The 22,540-nt window shown below is 46.6% G+C and overlaps 1 protein-coding gene across 1 annotated transcript in view; it reads right to left on the reverse strand.

Moving 5' to 3' along the window:
* LOC147011510 (protein fantom-like) overlaps positions 1–20,332 on the reverse strand; it is a 65,106-nt gene extending 44,774 nt beyond the window's left edge. Inside the window, 10 exon segments of the mRNA XM_085858376.1 lie at positions 6,990–7,120; positions 7,122–7,181; positions 7,183–7,344; positions 7,469–7,574; positions 10,799–10,900; positions 16,941–17,052; positions 17,160–17,334; positions 17,421–17,538; positions 18,340–18,475; positions 20,081–20,332. Coding sequence (XP_085714502.1) covers positions 6,990–7,120; positions 7,122–7,181; positions 7,183–7,344; positions 7,469–7,574; positions 10,799–10,900; positions 16,941–17,052; positions 17,160–17,334; positions 17,421–17,538; positions 18,340–18,475; positions 20,081–20,156 — 1,178 coding nt within the window. The 5' untranslated portion in view covers positions 20,157–20,332.
* Positions 20,333–22,540: the final 2,208 nt, after the last annotated feature.

A 22,540-nucleotide genomic window follows, 5' to 3' on the forward strand; every position in this document is an offset into this window, starting at 1 on the left:
CGCTCCCAGCCCGTCAACAGGGCTCCTGCACCCCTCCAAATGGGTTTCGAGCCTACATTCACACCAACAACAAAACGACCTCCATTTTTCAATTTAACTAACCCCTAACTCACTCTACACTGACCCCGGAGTCCCTTGGGCGGGAGTCACTCCTCCCCCCCAATCACTCATCGCACCATGCAGTCCCCATTCGCTCCACTCACACAGACCCGCTGGCCTCACTCACTCATCATGTACTCACCTCACAACATTTCAACACACACACCGCTGAACTCTGCCATCCTCCTAACTACTTCCCCTAACTAACTCGTGCTCCCACGTCGTCCCTTATACTATAGCACGTTCCATTTAACACTACGTAGCTAAACTATGTCAACTCTACACATCCAAAGGCTGTCACTGTCTCCAAAATAATCCCATTAATCAATTTCCCAACCTAAATCTCGCTACAATCCCTCTAACTAATCCATTCCACGGACTCCATGAGGACTTACCCCTGCCCCATGAAGTCGGTCTAACTAAGCTAACCCTTCCCCCTAACTAGTTTCCATCCTGTGCCCTGGTAAGGGGGTCTTCCACCCCTTGCCCAGGAATCCTGTGCACCCGAAAGTGAGGCTTGCTTTTTTTTTTTTTTCTTTTCTTTACATGCGCAGCACCAGCGCGGCAACTCACAGCTCGCGCACTTTGCACCTGCCCGTGACGTCATGCAGCTGCACGTGTTCCTCGTCCCTCCTTGGACGGTACCATCCGGCAGGGATACCCCTCCTGCCGGATTCCAACTCCACGTGCAGCCATGACGTCACCGTGCGCAGAAAAAAAAACAAGCCCCACGTCTCGAGGGGTTCCCCACGCGAACACATGTGCTTTGCCCGTTGGAGCTTAACACATACGCCCGCGTGAAGAACCCGTCCGGTCCAAATCCGTAATCCTGCCTAAACTTTGTCCGTCCGCGGGATCGGCAAATCCACCGCTGGCATTTCCGGACCGGGACTTCACTCTCGCAAGCGAGCACGTGGGGGCCTCGTGCGTTGCACAGCACGGACCTCGTGCTCACTGCTGGGTGAACCCGGCACGGTCCCCGAAACAACTGCAGACGCTACTCGGCTTTCTTTCTTCACATGTCGCCGTCGTCGCCTCCATTCCACACACGCACTCCTGCGTGTTACGACGCTCACACACCTCACCATTAAACTCACCCCGGGAGACGCGGCTGCATGTTCACACATGCCCACCGACATCTCCCTTACATACCGCTCTCTCACACACACGGTCTCCCTCGCACTCGGCCGTTCACTCACGCATGCCATCTCCCTCGCACACGTTGCTCCACTCACTCGCGGCCTTCCACTCACTCGTGCCATTTCCCTCACACAAACCACACCACTCACACACGCGGGGGCACTCACCCGCGGTGTTTCATCCACACACCGTCCCTCACTCACACACGCGGGGGCACTCACCCGCGGTGCCTCATCCACACTGGCCGTTTCATCCACACACACGGCCTCCTCCACACACGGTGCCTCATCCACACACGGCGTGCTGGGAAGCACGCACTCCGGCACCATCGCCACCACACCACCCACACACGGGGTCGCTTCCACACACGGGGACGCACTCACGCCTTGCACCACACACACAGGGACAACCACACTGGGGACTCGTGTCCCCACAAGGGTCTCCGGGGCCTCTATACCCCCCAAGCTCGGCGTGCACCTGTCCACAGCACCCGTCCTCTCAACCTCGCAAAGCACGACCGAACTCACCTGGTCGTGACTCGCCTCAGGGGGGCACACTCCCTCCCCTCGTTCCTGGAGGAGGGCATCCAGCCGCTCGCACCGGGTCTCTACCCAGTCCGCGAGCTCACCCCCATTATCCTCCACTACCTCGGTGTGTGTGTGTGTGCGTCACTTACCCCGTCTTCATCGTGTAGTCTTCCCTCTATCGTTCCCATCTCCCGTGTCTCTGCCAACTCAGTCACCTCTTCACCCTTTACCTCCCTTGTCTCAACTATTTTTATTTCCTTTGTCGTCACCTCGTGTCTCATCTCACACGTTTTGGTCTCCCCATTTAATTTGTCCCTCTCGGTTACCGTCACTTTTTCTGTCACGACCCTCGCCCAACACGCCCCCCGAATTATTTTGTCACCCGCCTCCACCGCGGGCCTGTCAGCCGTTGCACCCCCTCCCAGCTCGTTCGTTCCTACACGTGGAGTCGCCATTTTAAGCTCCCTGCTAACGGCCTTCATGCCCGCCTGCAGGCTTCGGCCCATGTTCTGCGTCTCACCCCGCAGCTTTTTCGTTTCTTCCTTCATTTGCTTGTTCATGCCTTTCATTTCGTTTATAATTTCATTTGCGTTTGTATCCATCTTTTCGTTCATGCCTTTCATTTTGTTTATAAATTCATTTGCGTTTGTATCCATCTTTTCGATCAGTTCCGCATTCATTTTGCCAGCATGGTGAATAGCTGGGCCATGTCGGGTGCGCTTGGGTGAGCCGTTTCGGCAGGGATCGGGGAAGGGTTTTGGTGGAGAGGGGGAGGGGAGGTGTCATACACCGCGGCCGCTGCCGCACCTATTTCGGGCTCTGGGTTCAGTTGGGCGAGTTCGTTTTCCTGTACAACCAACATGGATTTCGTCCTGAGCCATGGATTCTACACATTACTATTACACATACCTAATCCACCCGGCACCCGCTCGCCTTGAGACGCCATCTTGCTTCTCTTAAAGGGTTAATTTAGCTCGCTCGTAATTTGGAGGGAATCGGGGGTCGCTCCTCTCACCCCTGGACCGATTCCCGTGAATTTAGTTGGAGACAGGAGAGCCCGTTTTCCCGTTCTCCGATACCAGTGCCGCGAGGAGGGCGATGAGTTTGTATCGCACGACCTGACACCAGTGTTGCGGATTCGCGCCCGCCGGCGTGCGGACGGCCACGTAACTCGAATCGCGGCACGTCGCCCACCGGACGGACAATCCAGTCGTGACCCTCTCGGACTAACGCCGGGAACTAGTCACGGGTGGACCTTTCGGTCTCACCACGATCGTGCGAATCGGCCCCCGTGTGGGATAGGGTTGCTCGCCAAATTCGACCTACCTAAGTACCCACACGGAGGGTAGACCGGGCGATCGCACCTCGCCGCAGGTCGACTTCGGACACGGGCCACTTTAAGCGACCCGTTCCGTACTATCGGGATAACCGAGCGGTGTTATTCGTCGGCCTCGACGGTTCGATTAATTATCGGGCGTTTTAGCCCACGACCAACCCTTTACGTGAAGCAAGATGGAGATTCAATGAAAGAAAAGGCGAAGCGAAGCGGGAAAACAGTTCAACATAACTCACATTTATTTCGCGATGAACGGGAAGCACACATATACAATTACACCAAAAGTACATGTAAAAGGAGAAGAAACAATATTACACAAAAAGCAAATATAAAAGAGAAACACAATACAGAGCTATCCGACTACCGAGCACACGGCAACACTTATACAATTTTACTTCACAGACGGCGCCGACAACACAGATACCCAAAGCAAAAGAAAAAGAACCACCCTCCAGGATGAGGGGGGTAGACGGGCCTGGGGCCGAGACCGTGTCGGGCCTACCCGTCTGATGATGAGACGCAGAGCGGCGGTGGCGCCCCAACTCCGCGGGCCTCGCGGACAGTGTCTGGTAGGGGGTGGGAAAGGGGCCCCCTTGTCGCACTATCTCAGCGCGGGGGGAAACAGGAGGGGGTTGTTGATGCTCGGGGGGGAGGAGGATATCACCCTGTCTCGGGTCCCGCGACGAGCGTCTCCACCTCGACCTCGGTCGCGCCGCCGGCCTCTCCCTCCGCCGCTCCCCGACTCCGACGCGAGCACCCCCTCGATCGCCTTCGCCGCCGCCACCTCTCCACAGCTCCGTCCTCTTCTTCCCAGCTCCACCGACAACTCCCAACCGCGAACTCGAACTCCTCCCCTCCGAACTGCGAACTGTTTGGCGAGCGCGGCCGTTTATATCCCCCGTGGCCTCGCTCCCCCACCTTTGACCCTTTACCTCCGACCCTTCACCTCGAACTGGCTCCCCATTGGACCGAGGATAAGTGGGCGTGATTGCTTTTTGATCCATGAATTTGCATATAGCGACCTCACTCCAACGCCCTGGAGGCGGGGCCAAATCGCCCCACGCTCTCCGATAGGACGGAACAGAAGTGGGCGTGAGTCGTTTTTGATCCGTTTTTCTCGGAAAGTCTGTGATGTTTCTGAACACGCTGCTCGGTGCGCGCCCTGCACGAGTCCAGTATCGGTGCCCACAAGTGGCGCAAGAATGGTGGTGATGCGATGGTGGCGAGTTGTGACGGTAAAGGTCGTGGCTGTTGTTGTGAAGCGGCGTTGTGGTTGGTGGTTGTTGTTGTGAAGCGGCGTTGTGGTTGTGGTTGTTGTGTGATGGCTGTTGAGACGTGGTTGGTGGTGGTAGTAATGGCGGCTGGTCCAAAATAAAGATAGTAAAAGAAAAACGGCTGTCCTGAAGAGTCGCAGCCCGACTGAATGACATTTATTCCCTCGAAACAACGGGTTTGGGCCTAACTACACATATACTTACAGAGATATCTCACCTAAGGGACCTGAATGGTGGTTTGCGAATTTCGTCAACCACAACAATATATATATATATATATATATATATATATATATCTTCTTCTTCTTCTTTTGGCTGCTCCCTTTAGGGGTCGCCACAGCGGATCATCCATTATGATCCGCATAATGATTTGGCACAGGTTTTACGCCGGATGCCCTTCCTGACACAACCCTGGTCGCCTCTTACGACACAGGGATATGGTACACCTATTCGAACCGGGGCATACACCGGGCCCAGTACACTGGTACTCACTTCGCCGACCTCGGAAGGATGACAGGCTGAATCAACCTCCTGGTGTGTATTAATTCAAGCGGCCAACGGGGCTTGAACTCAGGACCTTTTGGATCCCAAGCTGCTACCCTAACCACTACGCCAACACCAGGATATATATATATATATATATATATATATATATATATATATATATATATATATATATATATATATATATATATATATATATATATATATATATATATATATATATATATATATATATATAGTTACGTTTGAGGGGGGGGGTATGCATTCAAAGGGTAATTAGGATGTTTAATTAGGTATGCCATGCTGTTCGAGTTTACCAGGATCTTGATGTAATAAGTTGCAATTCAGTGGTGATAAGTTGTCTAGTAAATGTCCATTTCTTCAAGGGGGAAATGATAATTGTCACGTAATTAGATAGGGACACGGGATAGGGTAAGTGTGTCTGCGTAAACCCCTTTTAGTAGTCCCTGGAGGCCTGCCATGACGTCACAGGACAGTGCTGCGGATGGCTCCGCCCCGTGATCACGATTGGCGGAAGACGACGGCGGTGGGCCAATAAAACGGCTCGATCGGAAGTGACGAGGACGGGAGGATAAAAAGGTTCTGTTCGGGGTCGAAAAAGAAGAGGAAGAAGATCGGGACAAAAAGATCGTGTTTTTTGGGGGGTGGAGGTTGTTGTGCTGGAAGCGTGCTTGTTGTTGCGCAGATTCGATCCTGTTTTTTCATCGTGTCTTGGAGCCTTGCTGAGCCTCGTGCGTCACCTTGGTTGGCTCTGAGGTTCTGCTGACTCGGAGTACGGGGTCGAACGGCGGGCGGACCTGCCTCCCTCTCCTGCTCGCAACTTGGCGCCAGAACTGGTTCCCTGGTGGCTCTGAGCGGACTTGGGCCAGGACCAGGAGGTCGACAGCACCACGGTTTCTCCTGCCCCCCTGACGAGAGCAAGGCCAGCTCGTCCGACGCCAATCCAGGGACAGTTGCGTCCACACCACGGTCCAGCCTGACCACCAGAAATAGCTACGTTTTGTGTGTGCGTGTGCGTGTGCGTGTGCGTGTGCGTGTGCGTGTGTGTGTGTGTGCGTGTACCTGGCGCCTTAGAGGGTTTGAGGTTTGTATATTCATTGGAATTGTCTGTGTTTTCCCCACGCCCGATCCCGCACCATCCCGTCGAATCGCCCCGGATCCCTCTTCTTGCCGAGTCTTGTTATTTCTGGTTAATAATAAAAACAAATAAACATCATCAACTCAGTGAAAAGCGACTCGTGCCACCTTCCTCGTCCCGTTTGCGGTAGAGCGATTAGAACCGCCATGTTTGGGTTATAAATAAATAAACCGCCTCCATCGTTTCGGCTCATTCTACGTTGGCGGGACTGTTCAAGTCCCGTGGACGTCACAATATATATATGTATATGTATATGTATATATATATATATATATATATATATATATATATATATATATATATATATATATATATATATATATATATATATCGGGGCATATTATGTGATACCGGTCGTCCATCCGTCTGTCTGTCTGTCCGTCCGTTCCTGTCTGCACTCTAACTCCTAAAGTTTTCAATTTTCACGTTTCATATTTGGCACATGGTACAGACTGTGGAGCCGTTGTGTCACGACATACGTTCGTCATCTAAAGTGGTTGCCATGGCAACTGGGATGCTGTTTTCCATCCGTTCCTGTCCGCACTCCAACTCCCAAAGTTTTCAACTTTCACGTTTCATATTTGGTACATAGGTACAGACTGGAGACGGTGTGTAGCGACATACGTTCGTCATCTAAAGTGGTTGCCATGGCAACCAGGATGCTGTTTTCCATGTAGTAGCACAATTCTGTATATCCCTTCTTGTTAGGGCGTATATTGTGCTCACTTACGTTCTTGTTACTGATTACAATATACAAATACATATATTGCTTTATAATTATACTTCACTGCAATGCTTTATAAAAAATATTAATTATTAGACTCGTCTTTTAAAAACGATAAATGTATAAACAGGCGAGCATTGGGTGGCTTTGACACCAACTCTGGTATAAAGAGGTTCTGAAGTTATAGAAAGACAACTGAGAATATTTAGTTATGGCATGGAAGTACCAGGCGAACCTCTGCAAAAGACGATCGTAGTTATCTTTTAAGAGATCTCTCTCCTTATGCAGGTCGGCCATTGTTTCCCGCATCTGAAATACACAGGCAGAGTGGTACAGACAATGAACACAGGCAGAGGGATGTGCAGGGACAGACAATCAAGGTCAATGAAGCCGCGCAAAGCTTGCTGGTAATAAGCAAATGCATCATTTGGGACCTCATTGGCAGAACGCTGTGTCGTGGCTGCTGTGCAAAGCTGCACTTCAAGTTCTGCCTTCCTTGAACGTTCATTTCTCAACTCATTACGCATTTCCTCCAGACGGGAAAGTACCTCGTCGTGAGCAGCGCGCAGCACCACACTCTCCTAGCAATGTTAATCAAAGGACAACATCCAGGACAATGTTGGTCAATAGGTATCCAAAGGTATGTAACACCATTGCAATAGACACAGCAATAATCAGGTGAACTGTGCAGAAAAATACACTTGCCTGGTGTAGTTTGGAGAACTTGGTCTGTATCTCTGCGAAAGCTGACTGCTTGTCTGCCGCCTCTCTTCTTAGGCGAATTAACTCCAGGTTTTCTTTCATTGATGCTCTGCAGAAGATTTAAACTTCGGTTTACTCTCCATACCTCGGGTTCACATCTTGATCCTTGGATTACCAAACAGAACTCGACGGGCTTTTAATGAATCAAACTACTTGGTGGTGTGTATTGAAAAGTCTATCGTGTTTCATAATTTCATAAATAAATGTTAATATCATTGAGAAAATGTTTTCAAAAGTTGGAAAATACGTTTCTTCGTAAGTTGCGCAGCACATCAGCGTCACAATCTGATATCCGACTGCAGCCTGATTGGGCCGCTGCGGAGATGATACACGAGGAAAGAGTTCAATAAGCCAAAGTGGTCAATCCTACACTCGACCACTCAGAGCCGGGGGTTCAAATGGGGACACCAACAGGCCAACTCAGATAGCCAGAATTTCAGACTGGAAAATGGGCCAACAGATACTCCATGCAAACTAATTTTTTTTTTAACAGAATTCAGGCTCATTGGAGAGCTTCAGATTATTAAAGTTGAGGTTGACCTGTTTGCGTTCCTATCTGAACCCCTAGATCATGATGTACACACCCCAAGTTCTCAACTGATATGCCATATGTGTTCATCCATTGTCTACCAATGTCGTAATCTATTACTAAAAGGAGACACGTGTCTGGTGTGTGTGTGTGTGTGTGTGTGTGTGTGTGTGTGTGTGTGTGTGTGTGTGTGTGTGTGTGTGTGTGTGTGTGTGTGTGTGTGTGTGTGTGTGTGTGTGTGTGTGTGTGTGTGCATGTGTGTGAGAGAGAGACAGTTCATTCCTGCTGTTGTATAATAATAATAATGGTGCCGTTGGAAGGGTAATAACAAATTTATTTGGCTGGAAATCTAAGAATCAATTTACTGAGAACAAATGTGCGAGCCACTTGATCACAGACATGCCCGTTTTAAAAGATGCCTGTAAAAAAGAGATGCCTGTTCAGTCATTCAAACTCCTGGGTATCATTATCAGCCATGATCTTTCTTGGGAAAACTAGATTTCAAAGTTGGTCTCCAAAGCAAGCCTCCGACTGGGAATCCTCCGTCGTACAAAGTCCTTCCTTGGCACACCTGAACTCCTATCCAACTCCATGGCTTTCATCGGCAGCTTGATGGATGGAGTACTGCTTTCTCCTTGGGGCTGGCTCCCCTGCCTCGCATCTTCCTCAGCTTGATGCCGTGAAAACCCAGGCCTTCAAGGTCATTAAAAACTCCCGTGATAAGGCCGATTCTATGGGCTTATCACTTCCCATCGCAGACAGGTTGGTTGTCTCTCTGCCTTCTACCGCCTCCTTTCTGGTCTTGCACCCCCTGATTTTTCCATGCTTTGTCCCCCCTCAGGTTTCGGCAGGGCTCACATGGTCCATCATCAACCTGCTTCCGGTGAAACTACATAAATCCAGGATCACTGCTCATTTCCACTCATTTGTTTTTCTTTTTTCCACCTGTGGAACCAACTTCTACATCCTCTTCAATCTCATTCTTCCCTCCAGGTCTTCAAGACAGCTGTTCACCACCATCTCAGATCGTCCCCTATCCATAACCATGATCTTTTCTACCCTCATTATCCCAACCCCAATTGCTCTTCCTGCCAATTTTTCCCGTTTTTCCCTCCTTGGAGTTTCCTGGTTTGGCGAACTTGTCCACCCCATGCATGCGTGTTTTGTGTTCTATTTTTGTCTGTTACATCCTGATCCGTTCACTGTACGAGCTCTTTCACGAGTCTCCACTATGGATAAAAAAGTCCATGTTTCTGTGATTGAGGAAGAAGAAGCGGCATCTCGATATTTAATGCAGCGGTTCTTCCAGTAAGATTTATTATTCTACAACAGCAGGAACTCTCCAGAAGGAGTTGGGAGAGAGCACACAAAATCATATATTGTAATATTTCTTGACACAAAAGAAAAATACATAAAATTAAATAGGAGCACACAACCAACACCAATAACAATTAAAAAAATTCTCGTATCTGGATTTGGATCTTCACCAAAATCTAATCAATTATTATTCCTTGTCACACACCCAAAATGTCCACCAAGTTTCATCTGAATCTGTTCACAACTTTTTCAGATATTGCGCTGTATATCGTATTTGGCCATATTTCTCAATGATGAAGAATCACTTAAAAAATTATCAGATCCGGATCCGGATCCGGATCTTCACCAAAATCTAATCAGTTCGTCATTGTCACACACTGAACCTGTCCATAAAATTTCATCCGGATTCATCCCCAACTTTTTGAGACATCCTGCAAACAAACAGACAGACAAACAGAAAGGGGTGAAGTGAAAACATAACCTCCTTACATCTTCTGTGGCGGAGGTAACAATTACAAGTTACAAAAGATACTTTTATCGTATTTAACTTCATTTTACAACTATCGTGAAGTACAACTTGATGTCTTTTGATTAAGCCAGTCGGGGAAGCGACCAGAAGGCTATGCCGAGTTTATGGTAAAGTACACCAATGTCTATTCTTGTTCTTGTATATGTACAAGCATAAACTTGTTTTGATGAAGAACAGTCTAATAGACGCCTATCAACAAAGTCAATTCTGATTGGACATTCTCTACTGATGCGCCATCGTCACCTCCCAATGGTCTAGGTGGGAGGAGCCATTGGGAGGTGACGATGAGTAGAGTAGAGAATCATCATCAGTATCAATCATCATCGTTCTCTACGCTTCAGTAGAGAACGTCCAATCAGAATTGACTTTGTTGATAGATGTCTATTAGACTGTTCTTCATAAACTTGTTTATTTATGTACAAGCATAAACTTGTTTATTTATGTAAAAGTTCCACCATGAGCCTGAGGTTAGTAAAAACCCCAAAAAGTACCAAAGTTATAAACTAAAAAAAAATGTGAAAAATAATTTGTGCAGTGCCATTATAATTGCAAACAAGGGGATGTACAAATGTTCCATTGCACCAATTATTCAGACAATGGTTCAAGACACCAAAACTTATCCAATCTCGAACATCTGATGTTTGAATAATTTGAGCGAAACAAAACCTTTTGACATTTCAAGATAAAACATAGCAACATATAAAACGGTCACCCAGTGAGTGTGCGCACAATAGTTTACCACTTGTGTAGGGATAACAAACAAAACAAAGAAACAAAAAAAAAAACAGACAATCTGCCCATAATTATTGCTCTGCACCATACTACCAGCATGTATTCCGAGCACGCAATACCGACCGCACCGGTACACGTAAAACACACCGATGCCCCGGAAACACACCGATGCTCGTCGGATTGCTGTCTGAGATTACGCAGCAGTGCTTCTTCCTTCTCACGCTGCAATTTGATGAGCTCTTCTTGTTGTTTTGAGATCACCTCTTCACTAGAAGCAACATGGAAAAAAGTACAGGACAATGTTGGAGACACTTTGTCTTTAAAGTAACAGGGAAAATATCTGAAAGACACACACTGCGTTGGAAAGTCCAACTTTGGTTGTGGTGAAGATTTATTTGCTCCATTGAAAAGGCACAGTCGAGTTAAAAACAAAAACAAAAACCTGTTTCATATGCCTTCAATAAAGCTAGGTTAAAACAATGGGCTGACAAGGTAGTCTAGTCAAAAAAATGAGATATGTAGCTAAATAACATGCTGGAGGCATTTTTGAGGAAAAGTTGGCAACCAGTTTATTGTACCTAATTTGGGTGTGCTGAATTCAAATTTGCTGTCTGCCAAGCTGTATCTTGACCACTTGACCCTCAAAATGACGTAATAAGCCACGCTCCTTTTTTGCCGAATGCGAAATATAAATCTCCTTAAAAATGGCATCAAAACTATCATGTCAAATTAAAGCTAATGACATGTACATTGCATTCATACTGTCGATGAATTAGTTTTGTATGATCTCTGGTCAATGAAATGTCAAAAGGTCATGATTTGTGTGAAATATACAATCAAAATTATATCTACATTTATGGTCCTGTAATGAAAAGGAGAGGAAAGAAGAGCAAAAGACTGAACATGAGACTGAAGTAACCCAAAATGACATTTGGTTTTATCAAGGTATGATACACATGTTCGAGGATTACTTATAGATGTATTCAAAGGCACAAGCTTTTTTATGAAGTGAGAAAACATGGCAAGTTTGTGACGAAGAAGAGACAAATTTCAGCAAGATTGTTACTGTTTTTTTTAAAATTCCGGTATAAATGGTTATTACAATGACTAAAGAATAAGGTGCATGTTATTTTTTGGTCAAATTATGTTGATTCCCTTTAATTTGACTTTCCGAAACAATATTGCTTTACTTCAGTCAATTTCTAATTGGTTCACGAGTCAGTAAGTGACCACTATATTCGTTATGGGTGTGTCTGTCTGTCTGTCTGTCTGTCTGTCTGTCTGTCTGTCCTGAGCACAGCTCCGTGGGTTTTGATCCGATCCTGATAAAATTTGTGTGCGAGGTTTATATCATGATCTAGTTGTGTTTTCCTGAGAATGGGAGTGCTGCGCCCATTATGGGTGGAGCCACGCCCAAAAAACGTGTTTTTAGGGGGTAGCCGATTTCAAGTTACATCTTCTCCGAAGGGGTTTGTCGAATCTGGCAGGGGTTTTGGTATTTGGTTAGCCCAATGGCAACTGCATAGCCCCACGGAGCTCGATTTTTCATTTTCGCCCTATGTCTGTATGCCTGTTCGGTCCAGTGCTCCGTTAATACAATGGCGATTTCGATGAAACTTGGTTGGTAGGTTCATACCATGACCTAGTGTGCAAATGAGAACCGTTGCTATGGACCCATCCGTTGCCTAGCAACAGACCTTTGAAATTTTCAAAAAAAATCTCAAAAATTTTTTTTCAAAAATCGGGCCACGGGCGACAGTGGGCAGTACATTCAGCCATATTGTCAAAAATTTCCAGCCGGATCCTATGAAAACTGTCGGAGAAGATAGACTTTGAATGAACCCTGGTTGAAAACAATAAAAAACGAAGTTCGTTATATCTCAGAGACTATGAGTCAGATATACATGAAACTGGTATGGCAGGTTCATGGTATGTCCTAGTTACTGTATGTGTGAGGAAGAACCGTTGCTATGGACACTTTTGTTGGCTAGTAACGGCTGAAAAACGACTAAATTCGACTTGATCGACTACCCATGTCCGCCTACCGGCTTGTCTGTGACCGCTGTTTCTCAACAACCACTGGTCCGATCTAATTGAAACTTGCCAGGTATATTGCCGAGGCCCTGTGGATGTGCGTTTTCATAGTTTGATATTAGTCGGAAAAGTGGTTCCCAAGTTATGGCCATTTATTTACCAACCAATGAAAGGACACGTGGCTGCGTAGGCCGGTGCATGGCCGGCCGACGATGACGTCATGTGCTGTGCCGGTTACGATGGGGATCGGTGCCTTAGTTACCGTGGCGTTGGAGTGGAAATGGTCAATGGCAGCGAATGTTATGGCAAGCAAAGACAGGGAGGTAAACTTGATTTTAATTAACTCTGTGTGTGTGTAAGTATCACAGCAGTTGTTATCACAGCAGTATCACAGCAGAACATTCCGTATGGGCACGCACCACTTCCGGATAGTGATGACTTATTGTATTCTAATAATTTCTCGATTTCTTATGCGCATTTATAGATAAACACAATGCCCCAATCCAGTCGTCGTTTATGAGAGCGAAGGAACGGCCTGTGTGGTCGTTTGAAAGTTTTTTTGCACGTACGGCCACACACGTACAGCCACACACGTACAGGCATGCACGTACAGGCATGCGAGAGCGAAGGAACGGCCTATGTAGCTGTTGTTTCTGGCACGCGGTTTGAAAGTTTTTTTTTTGCACATACGGCCATGCACGTACGGGCACGCAAGAGTGAAGGAACGGCCTGTGTGACTGTTGTTTCTGGCACGCAATTTGAATGTTTTGTTTTTTTGCACGTACGGCCACACACGTACTGCCACGCACGTACGGGCACATGACAGTGAAGGAACGGCCTGTGTGGTTGTTGTTTCTGGCACGCGGTTTGTTTGTTTGTTTTTGGGTTTTTTTGCACGTACGGCCACGCATGTATGGGCACGTACTAGTACTAACAAATTATGCTTCAGGATAAGCTGGCAAGGACGGAGCAGTGGGGGCATTCTGACTGGTATTTTGACGAGAAGCTTCTCGATTTTAATCTTGATTTACATTAAAATCGAGTTGCTCCTCGTCCAAACACTTGTTAGATCACCCCATCGCTCGCATCCCTGATGGTTTATACTGAATAATGATTCCTTAGAATGAAAAAGAACGATATGAATTTAGTCCTGAATTGTCTTTATAGAGCTATGTAGAATTACGTAATATGATATTATGACCTCATTTGACCCAAAATGTCCCCACATGATGTAATATTTATTTATTAACCTCTGCCATCTTCGAAGATGGATGGAGGTTACTGTTTTCACCCCTTTCTGTTTGTTTGTTTGTTTGTTTATTTGTGAACAGTATTACGGAAAAACTCGACGGATTTCGACGAAACTTGGTGGGGGGGGGGGGGTTAGGTATGGTCCAAGGATCATGCCATTAAATTTTGGACTTGGTCCCCCCCCCCAAAAAAAATTTGTTAGAGAAAAAAATGTTTTTTTTGCATTTCGACATGTTTTAAGTGATTTCCACCCCCCCCAAAAAAATTGTTACCCCCCCCAAAAAAGAGGAATTTTTTTTTTTTGCATTTCTACATGTTTTAAGTGATTTCCAACCCCCCCAAAAAAAATTGTTACCCCCCCCCCAAAATTTTAGAGAAAAATTTTTTTATTTTTTGCATTTCTACATGTTTTGTGATTTCTACCCCCCCAAAAAATTGTTACCCCCACCCCCAAAAAAAAGAAATTTTTTTTTTGCATTTCTACGTTTTGTGATTTCCAACCCCCCCAAAAGAAATTGTTAGAGAAAAAAATTTTTTTTTGCATTTCTACATGTTTTAAGTGATTTCCAACCCCCCCCAAAAAAATTGTTACCCCCCAAAAGAAAATTGTTAGAGAAAAATTTTTTTTTTTTGCATTTCTACATGTTTTGTGATTTCTACCCCCCAAAAAATTGTTACCCCCCCCAAAAAAAAAGAAATTTTTTTTGCATTTCTACGTTTTGTGATTTCCAACCCCCCAAAAAGTTGTTAGAGAAAAAAATTTTTTGTTGCATTTCTACATGTTTTAAGTGATTCCCAACCCCCCCCAAAAAAATTGTTAAAAAAATTTTTTGCAACTTTTTTTTCAACAAAATTCCGATTTCTTTTTTTTGCATTTCCACATGTTTTCAGTTATTTCCAACCCCCCTCCCCCCCCCCCCCCAAAAAAAAAAAATGTTAGAGAAAAGAACTATAACTCTGTCAGCACTGTTGACATCATATTTAATGAATAAGATATAAGGTTCACTTGAGTGACCCAGCAGTATTGGTGGCGGAGGTTTTGCACTCTCCCGAGTGCTCCCCCTCTAGTTGATCATGTTTTTTGCAATGTTCATGTCATTACCTTTCATATGATACCACACATGATGTATTTACATTAACTTTTACAGTAAACCATATTGCGGAATATGCAAAAAAGGGCATGGCTTATTACGTCATTTTGAGGGTCAAGCGGTCAAGATACAGCTTGGCAGACAGCAAAATTGAAATCAGCATACCAAAATTAGGTACAGTAAAGTGTCTGCCAGCTTTTCCTCAAAAATGCCTCTCGTTGTTATATTCAGAAAACTTGACTGGTTGAAGATGGCCAACAGGTATGCACACTCCCCTCCAAGCTGTGTAGCCTGTGTGAATCCCAACCAGGCTATAAACTGTCATCCTGGTGTTTCATCGGCAGGGTGATTTATCAATGTGTGTGCCGACCCTTGGATGGGTGTTAAACGGGAATCCCGCCTGCCAGCATTTGTTGGTGGATATTAAATATCCCATGGTGTCCTTTTTGAAGAGTCGGTGAGCTAGAGACGGCACCCTGAACAAATTACAAAGTTCCTGCCTTAACCAACCGAGGGTATCGCATCAGCAGCACAGCCGTGCCCTCAGCTAATTATGCTACCCCACAGCCTTGTGGGGAATTCGAACAAAGAAGAAGAAGTTTTCTTTGGGTTTTGTTTGGATACATACTCGAGGCTCGTGGAAGAGCTTCTACTCGTGAAAGTTAAAATAATAAGGTATACATCGATTCAGAACCATAAAATAATAAGGTATACATCGATTCAGAACCATGCATGTAGGGGAGGAAGAATTGAGTGAGCATCAAATTGAAAAAAAAGAGAACAAGGGGAGGTGAGGGGAAGGTAAGGGGGGGGGGAGTGTGTGGTGAGAGGAGAAAAAAGAAAAATGTTTGGAAGCAAGAGCAGCAAAAGAAGAGGAGGGAAGGAGTGTGCATGGTATATACAGGAGGAAAAGGGAGGGAAACATTTCAAAAATTCTGCCCTTTTTGCATTTGTAATTTGTGGACGGTTTGTTTGACGATATGATATGGGATATTAAAAATAAATTGACAGACGAATATTGAACAATATGTTGTATTCCAGCATGGCAGCAATATAACGAATAGACACAGGTCCCATAACAGGGAGGCACCAAAAATATTTTGAGTCGGATAAATATTGTTTTGTCGTCGACCCGCAACTGAGATGTCCATCGCAAGAAAAAATAACAATGGTTTTATTGCACAATATGATTGTTGGGAGATAATACACGAATGAACTTGGTGTTCCTTTGAAAAATACATTTCTCTTTATATAAATGGGAATTGGTCGAAGCTAATGGGGTATACGATTTGAAAAGCAATGGAAGAGCAAATCAATATCTGTAAAGGGTTCAGTAACACGGACGGGGGTTTTAAGCTCGTCGTCATAAGGTGAGGATGAAGAAGAGGCTTGGTTGGTTTCGGCTTCTTCTTCTTCTTCGTTATTATGCAGCACATGGTTGTGGCTCGCCTCATTTGCTGGGGGAGTGGTGCAGTGCCTCCTGTAGATCAGACGAGAAATTTAGAATTTGTTTAGCGTGCCGGTGATAGCTCACCTACTCTTCGCGAAGGACACCCTGGGCTATTTACCATCCACCAACGAATGCCGGCAGACAGAATACCCAGTTTAACGGTACATCCGAGGGATGGCACGCACATTGATGAATCACCCTGCCGGTGAAACACCGAGATTCGAACCCAGTCTAGACGGCTTAGAGACGAATGTGCGTACCTCTCGGCCATCCTGCCAGCCCTTGAGCTAAGATTACAACCGGCAATCCATGAGTGTGTACTGTACAACCATGAAGAGAATTTGCTGAACGGATAAAGGACATTCAGAACAACGAAGGACATACAAGGGACAATGTAAGAACGAATGACATTTCCTCCATCCTATTGCTTCAACCGCTAAATCCAAGGCTCAGAAATAAGTGTGTGTGGTGTGATTACTCACAGCCGCGTCATTTCGCCATATGCCTCGGCCAGCAGGCCATCGTCCTGGCCATTAGCAGTCTGTGTGGCACGTTTAACGGTGCGTCCCCTGCTGGCTTCTTGCGAGGGCACCACTGAAGCACAGATGCACGATGAAACACCATGGGCAATGAAGCATGTCTGTTCGAGGGTTTGAACGTGACAAACACTGATGGGCGAGAAACCAAAACCTAAACCTCACCCCTGGCATCCCTCCCATTCGACATGCTTGATGCCAGCGTCCGGCGCAACCCGGAGTTGACGCGCGGTGCTACATGAGGGTACATCGTCAGCCGCCGGCCTTGGGTCTGCAGTTGCTGCCTGGTGGTCAACAATCGTGATCGCAGTCCTTCATTTTGCCACTCCAGCTCTCGCACCTAGCAGGAACGTATTCAAGACCGGGGCATGGTTTACACTCGGCAGCACACGTTTCCCGACGGTCTGTCATTCCGTTTTATTTTACCTTTGTCTGCAACTCCTCCACTCTCTCCTCCATATCGACGTTTCGCCCGCCACCAGGCTGTGCCCCTGCCTCCCATTTCTTCCGGTCGTTGACTAACCGCACAAGCTTTGTCGCCATTCTGCACACACAGAGAAGTCAAAATGAACTTCAGACAAAAGTCTGTTCAATCCATTTCCTCTTCTTCATCTTCTTCCTTTTTATTTATTTACTATTTCTAAGACTTCAAGGAACCGTCACGTGCAGAGGCATTCGATAATACCAAACTTGAGTGCAGATAAACACAGCTGGCCACCTCAGGGAAAGCGACGCAACTTCCCAGTGCACTCCGGGTGGCCTTTCATGTCCACGGTGAGTGGGGCAATGAAGAAAGAAAATCTCTACGGCATCTCCCCTCCTCCATGGGATTCTAACCGGCAGGATTTATCTGTGCTCCAACCTCTAAATGCTGAGCGTCAAGCAAGGAAGCAGCACGTACCAATTATACTTAAAGTCTTTGGTATGACTCAGCCAGGGTTTGAACCTATGACCTCCCAGACTCAGAGCAGACGTTCCAACGATTCCATCACCAAGTCTGGTGACGGTCTAACCACTAGACCGCCGAGTCTTCGCAGAGCCATTAAACACTACGCGTGACATGTTCTGGTGACAGGTCTGTGCCAAATGGTCGCCGTCACCAGAACCATGGCCAAATCCCAAATTCCTACCCTAACCAGCAGAGGGCACTGCATCAGCGGCACAGCTGCGCCCTCGGCCAATGATGCTATCCCGCAGTCTTGTTCCGCATAGGAATAAAGAAATAAACATATCCAGAAGAAATATGCAAGCAATTTAACGTTGTGGGTATGTTTTTAGTGACATATGTGTGTGGAAATTAGTATTGGAGCTGTGTTACCCAGACAACTCAAACGTACAACCCCACCTTCGAATCTTGTCTTCCTGCTTGCTTACATGCTGCTTGAGCTGCAGACTATCATCGGCTAGGCGCAGATACCGGTCTTCAAGATCTTCGCGGCTCAGGCGAGACACCGCCTGCCTCTCACGTGCGTCGCGGGGCTCTACAAGCAAGACGGGTAGAAAGCAGGTTCAAACCCAACCTTTTCCCCCCACCCCAGGCCGCAGTACATCAAGTCCCAAAAGCTGTCCGATTACTCGTTCTTATTTAATCATCAGACAGTTTTGCAGCAACATTTCTCACCGTCGATCCCCTGCAGTCCTCAAGAGATCTGATGAGAATTTGCTGAAATCTCATCAGACTTCATTTAAATAAATAAATCAACAAATAACTTCTGCAAGGAAAATCCTGGGCAAGGAATTTGGACACAGGAGGACATTTGGCCAATCATGCCTGTGCTGTATCAACACAACATTAATTCAATCGGTTTATCCAGTTCCCATCGTGTGCTGCCTTTTTTTGGCTGCTGGTTGCATCATCGGTTAGGGGCGTGGTTGTGCCGCTGATGCAGTGCCCCGCAGATGGGTGGCGGCTTGGGATCCTAGGGTCCTGAGTTCAAGCCCCGTCGGTCGCTGAATTAATACACCAGGGGGGTTGACTCAGCCTGTCATCCTTCCAAGGTCGGCAAAATGAGTACCAGTTCCAGTGTGTGTACTGGTAGAGGGGCACTGCATCAGCGACACAGTCGCGCTTCAAGAAATGATAGCTGCCATATGACCACCACCACCACCAGTATACTGGTGCTCATTTCGCCGACCTCGGAAGGATGACAGGCCGAGTCAACCTCCTGGTGTTAAGTCAGTGGCCAACGGGGCTCAAACTCAGGACCCTAAGATCCCAAGTCACCACCATAACTGCCAAGCCAACACCAGGCTTGGTTTATCACGAGGAAAGGGGATGATGGGGATGGGGGGCAGTGGAGGAGGTACGGAGGTTCATCACCAGGGTGTCGGATGTTTTGTGTCATTATTTAATTTCTGGGAAGATTATCATGATGGGGGGGGGGCGGGGGGGTTCGGGTGAGGAATCAACAAACACCCACAGCATATTCACCTTTTGATGAGACCCTCTCACAAACATCAGTCCCTACCCATGTACACAACTACCAACTCATACCAAGGCTCCTATCAATGTGAGAACAAAGGGAGGACAATTCGGGGTGCATTGATCGGGACGCACTCTCTCGCGACTATTCTCAACCAATGACGTCGAGGATCGAGTGCCAACACACAAACGGCACAAGCTACGTCATGACGGTGTGGGTGCCAACACACAAACTACGTCATGACGTTGTGGGTGCCAACACACAAGCTACGTCATGACGTTGTGGGTGCCAACACACAAGCTACGTCATGACGTTGTGGGTGCCGATGTGTTGGAGTTGAATTAAATTAATAACACTTCGGTCTTCGGCGCTTAATGTGACGTCATTGGTCGAGAGTCGTTGTTCACTTCGAGGGAGTCCCAACGCACACGCGACTCTCGACGCTCAGATATTATTGAATAATAAGCTGTTTACTGAAACGGGGCCGCTACGGCGGTTATAGAGCAGAAAGGCTCAAAATAAATGATGGTTATGTTGTCAACTACATTGGCTCGACCAATTACAATTAAAAAAAATATATTCCTCAGGATATCCTGACTGAAGATCGCATCTTCTGAATGATAATCAAACGGCGGGATCTTGAGGACACCATGACAGACATACCCAAAGCCAAAGGTGTGGAGGCCCTGGCGAGACCGACGTCGCGGACGGGCACGTCCAGATCGGCATCATCAGCCATGTCTGCAAGCGCACAAATCGCTGGTGTTGTTCCCTCCGTTAAAAGGAGAGGAAGAAAAAAACCCTAAAAACGATCACGAAACTTCAGAACTCCATGGAAGCATCGAGAAAGAAAGCGGTGATATAAAAAAAGTTGAGTCAAGGCCGCCGTTGCTATGGGAACGTTGCTGGTGCAAAAAAAAGAAAAAAGCAAACCACGCATGCGCACAAGCATGAGAGTCAGCGCAGGTCATTTGGCCCTTCACGCCTGTGTCATCATCTATATGCAGGTCATTTGGCCCTTCACGCCTGTGTCATCATCTATATGCAGGTCATTTGGCCCTTCACGCCTGTGCCATCATCTATATGTAGGTCATTTGGCCCTTCACGCCTGTGTCATCTATATGCAGGTCATTTGGCCCTTCACGCCTGTGTCATCTATATGCAGGTCATTTGGCCCTTCACGCCTGTGTCATCTATATGCAGGTCATTTGGCCCTTCACGCCTGTCATCTATATGCAGGTCATTTGGCCCTTCACGCCTGTGCCATCATCTATATGCAGGTCATTTGGCCCTTCACGCCTGTGTCATCTATATGCAGGTCATTTGGCCCTTCACGCCTGTCATCTATATGCAGGTCATTTGGCCCTTCACGCCTGTGCCATCATCTATATGCAGGTCATTTGGCCCTTCACGCCTGTGCCATCATCTATATGCAGGTCATTTGGCCCTTCACGCCTGTGCCATCATCTATATGCAGGTCATTTGGCCCTTCACGCCTGTGCCATCATCTATATGCAGGTCATTTGGCCCTTCACGCCTGTGCCATCATCTATATGCAGGTCATTTGGCCCTTCACGCCTGTGCCATCATCTATATGCAGGTCATTTGGCCCTTCACGCCTGTGCCATCATCTATATGCAGGTCATTTGGCCCTTCACGCCTGTGCCATCATCTATATGCAGGTCATTTGGCCCTTCACGCCTGTGCCATCATCTATATGCAGGTCATTTGGCCCTTCACGCCTGTGCCATCATCTATATCTCAGTCCTCCTGCTGACGTCGGTGTATATCATAAAGAATAACAAGGATATTAGACGCAAGTGGAGACCATTCAGCCCATCGTGCCTGCTCCACATTAACACCACACAAATTTATCAACACAAGAACAAATAAGAAAATGCAAAATGTTCTTTTGTTTGAATTCTTTTTCCTTCTCCTTTTCAGGAGGGCATTGGCTTGGACAAAAGGCACACACACCACCCCTTGACGAGACCCCCACCAACAGCACCCTGCACACAATCACCCATCAACGTTCAAACCACCTAAAAGTCCTGCCAACATCCCTGTACGGGCTATACCCCTCTATCCCCATAACTTCCAGATACTTATCTAATTCTAGTTTAAACTTTTCGACTTTTTCTGCTGCCACAACCTTTCCAGGGAGACCATTCCATGCATTAACTACTCTCTGAGTGAAAGTCCCCTGCCGAACTACCGTCTTAACTCTTCTCTTCTTCACTCTCAGGCTATGGCCCCTGGCTCTGTCACTGTCTACTCTGTTGAATAATTCATCTACACTTGTTTTATCTTTACCTTTCATTATCTTAAACATCTCTATCATATCTCCTCATAACCACCTCTTCTCGAGTGAATAAAGCCCTGTCTCCTTCAACCGCTCCTCATAGCTGAGTCTAGCTAGGCCCGGAATCAATCTAGTATCCCTGCGCTGAACCCTCTCCACGGCATCGTGAGTTGTGGTGACCAAAACTGCACACATTATTCTCGATGTGGCCCTCACTAAATTCCTGTACAATGTTAACACCACCTCTTGATTTATAAATGATCCCCCTCTGAATACAACCTAAAACCCTATTTGCTTGACCTATAGCTGTTTGGCACCGTGCTGCCTGCTTACCTCCTATATCGATTACAACCCCCAGATATACAAGGGTCCAGTGCATGGAAGAGCTAAAGTAATGCCAATTGGAGGTAACCCAAACCAGATAGTACCAACCCACAGAAGCATTTTCGTTTTGTAAAGCCATGGCATCTATCATGTCCACAACCGAAATACCAACGGCTTTAAGACCCACGCTCGAAGGACGTCATGCTCTGAGACAATGGGCTGGAAGGCACTTCACTCGGTGAGATGGAGATTAATAACCATGGCAGTCGTTACCAACGGTCCAGACGGACGAATACTTTTGTAAGGTCAAAAATAAACTAGATATCCGCGAACACAAAGTGACCACCAAGGGGTAAACCTCCCCCAGACCGGAGAGGCTCACCCTTGATGATTACCTGCGACTTACTCTTGGCCCATGATCCAATGGTAGCTATATTTTTTTTTTCAGATCACCAAAGGACCTCGACCTTAAACATCAAGTGTAAATTAAGAAAATG

This window comes from Eptatretus burgeri, chromosome 15, assembly GCF_056783735.1.
Source record: "Eptatretus burgeri isolate ZD-2024b chromosome 15, Ebu_testis_v1, whole genome shotgun sequence".
Lineage (NCBI taxonomy): Eukaryota > Metazoa > Chordata > Myxini > Myxiniformes > Myxinidae > Eptatretus > Eptatretus burgeri.